The 10,633-nt window shown below is 37.3% G+C and overlaps 1 protein-coding gene across 1 annotated transcript; it reads right to left on the bottom strand.

Annotated features, from left to right (window-relative positions):
• Nucleotides 1–353: 353 nt before the first annotated feature.
• On the bottom strand, nucleotides 354–1,308 carry LOC101408234 (olfactory receptor 5AP2-like). Its single transcript, XM_014793191.2, has one exon. It carries the CDS (start codon nucleotides 1,305–1,307, stop codon nucleotides 354–356), a length of 954 nt encoding a protein of 317 aa, XP_014648677.2. The 5' UTR covers nucleotide 1,308.
• Nucleotides 1,309–10,633: the final 9,325 nt, after the last annotated feature.

Genomic DNA, 10,633 nt, shown 5'->3' with positions numbered 1-10,633 from the left:
ACTTCCTGCATACAAATATCAGTCTCAGAGTCTGTTTGCCCAGATCCCAATCAAAGACACTCATGTGTATATAATAAAATTAAGATTAAAAAAAGCTAAATACTGAAATTAGAACTTAAACCCAGATCAGCCAATTTCAAGTATTTTGATACATTACCAGATACTATCCTTCCCCACTGCGTTGATTCATCATATAGGCCTATGGACACACATTTAAGACACCAGGAGATTAAGAAGCAGACCTCATTTTAAACAATCTACTTTAACATAGAAAAAAAGCTTAAGCAATCAGACAATAAAATTAATATGAAACATATTTTCTTCTACATAACAGGGTGGTGTGTAACATGGCTTTACAGTAAGTGTTTCTGTAAGGTCTTCTTTAGGGCCCCTTTCACATCCTTATTTTTCAAACTGTAGATGAGAGGATTTAGCAAAGGGATCACTACTGTATAAAAGACAGAGACAATCTTGTCCTGCTCCATTGAGTAGCTAGACATAGGGCGCAAATACATGAAAAGAATTGTTCCAAAGAATATAGTGACAGCCATGAGGTGGGAGGCACACGTGGAGAAGGCTTTGTGTCTGCCCTCTAATGAAGGCAGCCTCAAGATGGCAATGAGGATACACAGATAGGAAATGAGGACAATCACAACACAGCTGATGACATTAAAACTGGAGAAAGCCATGATCACGATGCCATTGATGTGGGTGTCAGAGCAAGAGAGTTTGAGCAGAGGTGGGGTGTCACAGTAAAAATGGTTGATCCTATTAGAGCCACAAAATGATAATCTGAAAGTCATTCCTGTGTGTATGGCTGCATTTCCAAAGCCTGCTAGGAATGAAGTAGCTACTAGCAAGGAGCAAATTCTCCTAGACATGAGAACTGGGTATAGCAGAGGGTTCCAAATGGCTGCATAGCGGTCATACGCCATCGTGGCCAACAGGAAGCATTCAGTTCCCAGGAAGGAGCCAAAGAAGTAGAATTGGGCAGCACATCCATTAAAAGAAATGGCCTTATTCTCAGCCACAAGGTTCACCAGCATCTTAGGAGTGACGGAAGAAGAGTAAGAGGCATCAACAAAGGAGAGGCTGCTGAGAAAGAAGTACATGGGAGTGTGGAGACAGGCATCAATCCTAATTAACACAATAATCCCCAAATTACCCACCATGGTTGCCATATAGATTAACAGAAACAATCCAAAGAGGACAACTTGGAGATCTGAATTGTCCGAGAGTCCTAAGAGGATAAATTCTGTCACTTCTGTTTGATTTCTGTCTTGGACCTCTTTCATATATCCGATCATTTGAGCTGCAATAAGATACAAGATGGAACAGGGCATTTGGTCAGATGAGTACATGACGGAGCTATGAACATCTTTTTACTGACATAGACATGTACAAATTCTAACAGAAGAGTAGAAAGTGAAAAACATAGTGAAAGGTGTATTGGACTTGATGTCAAATCAAGAGACTGTGTCTGAGTTCTAGGTGTGCTGTCTACTAACTAATGACCTTAAAATAAGTGACCTCATACCCATTAACTAAGACCAAACTCGCATTAGCTATTTGTTTAATAATTACAGGGGCTTATTCTTATGGTGTATTGCTTTGCCTTACTGATGATAAATAAATTAATTGATTTATTGACATACCTTCTGGACACAACTTCTGGAGCAAGAAAGTGAAGTGAATTCAGGCCACCGACTATTCCTCTGCAGTACTAATGGAATGTATAAAAAATATTGAAAGTTAGCAAAATTAATCAACAGTGTCAAACAAGAAGAAAAGAATTGAATTTCCTGGGGGAGAGGAGAACTTTTAAAACTGATGACCAAGGAGAGAAACAGAGGATATTCCCGTGAAGCTGGCATAGCTCCAACCTTGCCCTAATTTCCCAATATCTGCATCTACAGGAAAAAAAAGTGTCAGTTAAATATCGAGAATTTTGAATAACTCCCTCCAATATTTAGAGAATCAACTTGTAAGAATAAGTAGACATTCAGGATGAAAGTAATAGAAAAAGCCACGGCAGTGGAAATCCCTACTTAATACTCCAATTCACAGGATCACAACAGAACCAGAAAACACCGGCAGCAACACATGGAATATTCCAGCCACCATACTGAATTGGGGGAATAATTTACCACCAGATCATCTAAGTGAAAATAAGATTCACCCCTTGCAATGTGTAATGAAGCTGAATACAGGACACACCCCAAAAAAAGAAAGAAAAGAAAAGGAAAAAGAAAATTCAAAATAGATGTCCAGCCTACATCTTCTAAGTCAAAGTTTAAGCAACAGCTCCAGTGGAATCTCCCCTTTCACTCCAATCTCCTACCCCTTCCATGACTTCAGATTATTGAGCAATACATAAAACTGTACTAGGCTACCTGTCAAGTCATAGCTCAGACAAAGTGTTAACTCTTTTATCACTCACTGAAGAAATTTAATTGATACTGTATAAAATTAAAACATAGGACCAAAGTAACACAATGGCTGTGCTAACATTGGAGAGAATAGATCTACTGAGCACAATTGGGGAGAAGAGTGGGCAGGAACTGGTTCCGTTCTCACAGACACTGCCGTACACAGAAGTGCCTATCCATGCTCTGCTCCACCTAGATTCCATTGGAATAGGGGCTCAATATCCCAGCCAATAATAAAACCTGGGTTTTTTATACAGTATTGTAATGCTGTCAAAGTGTCATTGCTCCCATTGTCTTATCCGAGCCTCACCACAAATCAGTGAAGGAGATAAGCAGGTATTATCCCAAGAGTATTAATAAGATCATCTTTGGTTAGACAAAGTCAGTGAGGCATAGGGCTTTCTCAGCTAATTGGTGGTGAATCCTGATCAGGAACGTAGGTCTCTTGATGCCAAATTATTTGCTGTTCCTCAACACTACATCACCTCTCTCCCTATTTCACTGGACAGATGCACCGCCTAGGTCCTCCTCCTTGGAATAATCTTGCTGTTTGAACTTCAAAGAAGAGCATCTCCAAAAAGGCATTAAAAATAAGGAATGGATCTTTTTCTCTCATCCTCAGCCACAAAGTTTCCCTGAGAGTATTATTTTATCAGTGAAAAAAATAAAATGCCACAGGGGCCAGCCCGGTGGTGCAAGCGGTTAAGTGCACACGCTCCGCTTCGGCGGCCTGGGGTTCGCAGGTTCGGATACCAGAAGCGCACCGATGTGCCACTTGGTAAGCCACAATGTGGCAGAGTCCCATATAAAGCAGAGGAAGAAGGGCACGGATGTTAGCTCAGGGCCACTCTTCCTCAAGAAAAAAGGGGAGGATTGGTGTCGGATGTTAGCTCAGGGCTAGTTCTCCTCACAAAAAAATAAATAAATAAAAAATAAAACAAAATAAAATGCCACAGACATTTTTTTGTGTGTGCTAGACACACAAAGAAAGGTAATGATGAGTAAAAATAACAAGTACTAAAATATGTTGAGCATTTCCTATGCTCTACAAACTGTGTTAAGTATTTTTTCCTGCAGTATTTTATTTAAATCCTATGAGATAGAATTTTAATTCTCTTTTTGCACACAAAAGGTACAAAAGATTGGTGATTCTTTCTCAGAATCACAGAGTTAGCCTAATGGAGTCTAATTTATACCTAATCCTTGCAACTCTTATTCTCTTAACACTTGAGGTCATTTAGAATGACCTTCCCAATAACAGATGTGAGCACTAATACAAAGAGCAATTGATATTGTAATTCTTAGAGCTTCATTAATATGCTAGAATACATTTAGTTACATTTAAAACAACCCACATATCTCCTAAAGAGAAAATATAATTACACTTACTAAAAATTTCTTTCTTAAAACTCATGTTCATTAATTTACCTTATTAGCAAAATACCATTTTTTTTACATTGGGTGCTGTGAATTGCATGGTTCCATCTCCCCTCTATTTTGGCAAATATATTTCTCTGCTTCTCTGAAGGAATAAGCCTCCCACCAGCTGAGATTTTGCAGTTAACCCTCTAGTTCAGAGACTCTTGATCTGGGTTTTTAATTTCTAAGAGTTTGTGAAAATAATAATGGGATTTCCTGAAAAATCTGTTGTTTAAAAGGCCTTAAAATCACATTATTTATTGCTGCCCTTATTTCTCCCAATGATTTACAAATCTTGTAATAATAAAAAAGAACAGATTATTTATTTAACGTACTTTCTTTGCCATTCAATGTGCTTGGAACTTTGGGCCTATGGGTGATTGGAGAAATTAACAAGATTGTGAATTATTTTTTAAGTCAATAAGTTACATGGGCAAAACCCTTTATATCTTTTTCTTACCTTTCTTAACTGCTTGACTTCTATTTGATCCCTTTGCTTGTTCCTGTCCAATGCCTAAAATTAGCAAAAAAGAAAAATAAATAAATAAAGCCTTCTTCTTAGAGAAGGCACTCACTCTAATTCTCCCACATTTTAGCAGGAGGCACAGTTGGAATGGACTTTAGAGATCATCCATTACAAAGACAGGAAAACTGAAATGCTTTATACCTTCCCTGTCATAAGAGAGTTACTCTGCATTCAGCAGAGATTAAACCCTTCTTTCTTTTACTTTTCCTTAAAGATAAGTATTCCAATTTGTTAAATCAGAGTAAAATACATTTCAAAATATAGACTATGTCACTGCAGTGCAGCTGTAATATTGTTACAGTTATTTCCAATAGTAGAGTCTCTAGACCAGACTCTGGAATAAGCATCCTGACTTATTTTAAATAGGATATATTTCCTGTTCCTTAGTCTCTGGGTACTGCATCCCTCATGTCACCTCATTTTAATCTACTTGTTGTTCCCCTCTGAAACTAAGGAAACCACATGTCCCTTTCATATTTCTCTTCTTTACCCTTGGGACACCTGGGCCCAGTGGAGAATGAATTTTCAGTTCCATATTCCTAACCCCCACTAAATATCCTTCTTCTGTATCCCCTGATAGTTGGTGGTCTTGTCCCCTTGGGACTGTTGAAGGAATCCACAAAATAGCAGGTTAGCTACTAGAGAGGCAGCAGCTCTACCTCTGGCCCTGCCTTCTCTAAGGACTTTGTATCCATAAAGGACTTCATGCTCCCTGAATCATGGGGAAGGGCTGATGGGAGGAGGGGCAGGGAGAACGGGGCTGTCCTGGTTTTCAATCCTGGCTCTGTGTCTCACTGACTCTGGACTTTGGATATTGCACTAAATCTCTTTGCACCTCAGCTTTTTCATTTCTAAGTGAGAATACCTCATAGGGTGAGTCTGTAGACAAAATAAATGGAAGTATGTGAATTGCTGCATCAAATGCATATAGATAGATGATTAATAAGAGTTTCCCCATTTTGACACTATTCGCTACTGTCCAAAGTAAAAAATAGTTATCAGCATATGCAGCCTAGACTGAGATTTACCAGGTTCCTCATTTGCCCAAATAGATCTTCCATATAGAAGACACAGAATCTGAAACAAATTCATCAATATCTGATGATCATTTACATTATCTATGCCACTTTGAGACGACACTCTAATTAATTTTTCTCTTAGTACCATTTAATCAACGTCATTTGTGCTAAGTGCTGGGGGACACAAAGACTTAAAAGATGTATTGCTTTATCTCTAGCAATTCAGACAAGATTTGCATTACTTTGGTAAAATCTTAAACCTCCCACTTTTAATTGGTACCTTGGAGGGAAAATACAGTAAGCTTCTATTAATACAGAGTCTGAAACATAATCAGCAAACAATGACAGTTTATTTAATAAGTAAATAAATAATCCTTCCTCAATTAAGTGTGAATTATTATATAAGAAAAAACTGTGATAAATTCAATGAGATTAAGTTTTGTGCAATTGGAGTAGGGATGGAGGTTGGAAGAAAGGTCACGTGGCACTAAGAAGGCAGTGGTAAGGGACACAGGATGTAAGGACCATAGGTGATAACAGAGCAGTGGAATGAGACCACTGGGCCACAAAGGAATAATTAATCATAAGCAGCATTGGTGGTATGTCCTAGTCAGCCCCAGGCTATAAAGAAGGAAATCTCAAAGAGCATCAGAACAAAAAGAGAACTCATTTTTAATCCTAGCTTGAGTCTCATTCAAAGAGGGACCAGATGATGCTATATGTCCCTGCCACCATGATGGGATCCTCAGATCTTAGACTGCAATTTGATTTCCATGAAGTATTCTGAGAATTCACAGTGAATACAAGGCTGTGAACTTGGTACCATGAGGGATAAATCATTGACTGTTAGGTTTCATGGAGAACCATGAGGCTCTAAAGTCCAATAAGCAAACAACAAACATTTATTGATCGGCTAATAAAGGTAAAGACCTCTATCTAATAAAGATGTGACCTCCTCTCTAGAGGAGCTTATATATTAATATGAATTATGAATAATGATGAGAACCTGTTCAGCCAGTCCTCTTCCGGGTCATAATTAGAAGAGATTAGAGTCAAGTAACAATAGCATCTAATATTAACTGAGCATGTACCTCCTAAACACAAGCATTTTCTGATTTTCATTAAATACCTCCTAACAGATAAGTACACTGGGGCCTTGAGAAGTAACTTATCCAAATACTTAATACAGGTCAGAACTGGGATTCCAACACAGTTTGTTCTTACTCCAGAATGTACATTGCTAACCATTTTGTGTTACTGCAGCCCAAAAGTAGCAAAAAGTTTGTGAAAAATACTCCTCTATGTTAAATATGGATTTTATAAGCTACAATAATGACTACAGTAATGGCTTCTTTGATGTCCTCTGGACAAGATTCAATAACTGGGGAGTAACGTGTATGGTGGTTGTGATGGTTAATTTTATGTATCAACTTGACCGGGCTAACGGATGCCCAGAGAGCTAAAAAAAAATCCACCTCATTTCTGGGTGTATCTGTGAAGGTGTCTCTGGAAGAGATTAGCATTTAAATCATAGATTGAGTAAAGAATATCAGCCCTCACCAATGTGGGTGGGCATCATTCAATCCCTTGTGGGCCTAAATAGAACACAAGTTGCAGGAGGGGTGAATTCTCTCTCTGCTTGAGCTGAGACATCCATCTTCTGCTGCCTTCAGACATCAGTGTTCCTAGATCTCAGTCTTTCGGACTCACACCAGGATTTACACCATTACCGCTCCCCCACCCCATTTTCAGGCCTTTGGACTTGGACTGAATTACATCACTGGCTTTCCTAGTTCTTCAGCTTGCAGATGGCAGATCAAGGGACTAGTTGGCCTTCACAACTGTGAGTCAATTCCTATAATAAATCTCCTCTTATATCTATCTGACATCTATCTATCTATCTGCCTATCTATCTATCTATCTATCTATCTATCTATCTATCTATCATCTATCTATCTACATTTGGTTCTGTTTCTCTGGAGAAACAGACTAATAAAGAAGTCTTGGTGGTGTTCATTGCTAGGAGAAAGAGTGAATTAAAGATATTGGGGTTCAAAGGTGCAGTAGCTAAATGTCTAACCTAGTAAGCTATATCATCTCTCAGTTGAAAAGAATCATTTAATATCAGATGCCTAGAATTACAAGGACAAGGTCTCAATGGAGGTGGTGTTTTTGCTCTGGGGCATTATGGTAATTTATGGTTCTCACAGTGACACAGGTACACTATAGAATCTAGTGCGTTAGGGGCAGGGTGCTAAAAGCCAGCAAGGTGCAGTACAATCCCTGACAAAGAATTCTCCATGCCTGATGTGATTTTCAAGTATCCTGCCAATTGATGGACTTGATCAAATTATCTGAGCCTTAAATCTACCTCCATTTTACATGTAAACACATTTTATATATAAATACAGAGTATTGTTGAATAGCTTTTGTATATAACAAATTTGTCACAAGTGCATCTATTAAGTAACTCAAGGGGAAAAAAACTGGCTTGGGGCTTTACCAAGAGCAGTCCTTCATTTCAGAAATTTATGTCCTGAGCTAGAATGTTGCAAGATTGTTTGAGGTGCCTATGCAACAAAACTGTAACGGCCTGCATTTTTAACTGTCACATTTATGGATTTTAAATATATATGCAAGCATCTGCCTTTTTCATTATGTAGTTATGTCTGACATAGTTACTATAGTTACTTTAGTTAGTTACTAAAATGTGTATTATTTTATTATAAATTGTTTTCTTTTTATTTTTCTTCTTTAAATTATGTATGTAGGTAAATTAAATTATCTGTGAATGCCATTTAGGAGCATAGAGGGGACAATATAAACTACTTGCTATAAAAAGATATCATTTGGGTCTGAAAGTGTATAGACCCACTGTTCCAGAGGACACCTACATACCAGTTACTAGCTATCATCCGAATAGATTTTATATCATTTGGTAAAACCAAGAAAAGGAATTCTCTTTTTAGGCTTTGGAGCCTCACTTTATTTTAATTGAAGCTTTATTTGGTCAGTGCAAGATGTGGCTACATTGTAATATACCACACATAAAAACCATCACTACTATTACTACCAATAAAAACATAGAAAAAAATTAGTAAATTAGCAAAATGTAAAATTAACCTAACAACATCCTATAAACAAACAAATCTCCAGTCACAAAATGTAAATGGAAGGGAAGATCCCCATTTATGATTGCCAAACATAAAAGACCTAAGCATAACCAAATAAGAAATGTGCAAAACCTCTGTGAAGAAAAGGAGTAAAACCTCAGAAAGATACAAAAGTAGATTGGAATAAGTATGAAAACATACACGCTCTTCACTAATAAGACTCGATGACATAAAAGTGGCAATTGTCCCTAAGTTAATTTATAAATTTAATGTTGTTCCAATAATAATGTCCTCAGGTTTTTTTTTCAAATAAGTTGACTATAAAGTTTATGTGAAAGAAAAAAAATATTTTAGCCATGACTATATTTATACATATTTATATATATTTACATTAATATATAATATTTATATAATTATAATTAAACAGTGTATTATTGATGAATGAATTGCACAGAAGTGGTGAAAGAACAAGAGAATAGAATTAAAAACACAAATATAGACCCAATGAAATGAAATGAAAATTCAATGTATGATAATAGCATCTCAAAATATTAGAGAAAAGACAAATTTTTAAATAAATTTTGTTGAGACAACTGGATAGTCTTACTGAAAAAAAGAAAATTAGATCTTTTCCTCTTACTGGATACTATCAACATTTCAATGAATCATAATTGTAAATATAAAAGAAAAACCACACATGTACTAGAAGAAAACATGGCGAAGTCCTTTGTAACTGGAGACATTATTTAAAATATATACAACAGTTATTTTTTGTTTTAACTTACCAAATATTAGTTGCATCTGAATTTTGAATATAAATAGAACTCAAAATCCAGAAATAATAAAATTGAAATTGATAAATTTAACAACATAGAGGAAAAAAGAAAAGAAGAAAAGGAAAGAAGAAAGAAAGAAAAAAGAAAGGAAGAAAGAAAGACAGAAGAAAAAGAAACCTATTGCATGGTAACAAATTTCTTAGGAAAATAAAAAGACAAATGAGAAATTGGAGAAAATTTATGCCTTATAAACTGGACCAACAGATGATGTCTCCAATATATAAAGAATATAAAAATTAATAAAAAAAAGGTCTATTAAGAAATACAGGGCTGGCCCCGTGGCTTAGCAGTTAAGCGCTGGCGCTCCACTACCGGCGGCCCGGGGTTCGGATCCCGGGCGCGCACAGACGCACCACTTGTCCGGCCATGCTGAGGCCGCGTCCCACATACAGCAACTAGAAGGATGTGCAGCTATGACATACAACTATCTACTGGGGCTTTGGGGGGAAAATAAATAAATAAAATTATTAAAAAAAAAAAAGAAATACAAAATATGCAAGAAACATGCCCTGGAAAAATGGACATGAAACATAAATAAATATTTCACAAAAACAGAAATGCAAATGGCCCTTAAATATATGAAAATATATCCAACCTTTATATCAGTCAGAATCCAGTCAGGAGACAGAAAAGCACACAGTAATTCTATGAGGTAAAATTTAATATAAAAACTTACTACCTGGCAACAGGGGATTAACTATCAAGTGATCAAGAAAAGTCCAAAGTATATAGGAAGAATAAATACAAGGAGCAGCTAACTACCTCTGCTTCTGAGGCAGAGCACCAAGGAAGAGCACACTTGGAAGAGGACCCCACCTCCCAGGCTCCTTTAGATGTGGTTGTACTGGGTGTGGCTGTAGCTTGCTATACGGCAGAGACATTCCCTTGCCAGGTCTGCCAAACAAGAAACCACTCAATAGGGTTCCACTGAAACTCATTGGGTAGCCACTCCCTGGGGTGCCAGCAAGACTTGCTAGAAAGCCACCTCTGGGGTGCTGATGGAACTTGATGGGAAGCTCCTTGTGGGAGTGCTGATCAACCTTTATGAAGGGTGAGCACCACTAGGTATCCCATGTGCTGCTGGCTACTACATGCCATCATGCAACAGGGAAAGAACGCACCAGGATCAGAAAGAGAGCCTTTTCTGATCCTTCCAGTGTTCTCGACTGACTAGCGTAATATTGTCCAGCTGCAAAAGGGGAAAGGTTTACAGAATCCAAATCCAGTATCAGTAAAGCAAGGCAAAGATGGATGGATTTGGAGCTGAGAGACAAAAAATTTACAACTGGTA

Source organism: Ceratotherium simum, chromosome 34 (assembly GCF_057802395.1).
Source record: "Ceratotherium simum simum isolate JZ-2026a chromosome 34, ASM5780239v1, whole genome shotgun sequence".
NCBI classification, from domain to species: Eukaryota; Metazoa; Chordata; class Mammalia; order Perissodactyla; family Rhinocerotidae; genus Ceratotherium; species Ceratotherium simum.
This window is presented reverse-complemented; position numbering and strand designations above follow the sequence as displayed.

Coding starts and splice junctions, on each gene's coding strand:
- LOC101408234 (XM_014793191.2), bottom strand. CDS start 1,307: ATGATCGGATATATGAAAGAGGTCCAAGACAGAAATCAAACAGAAGTG.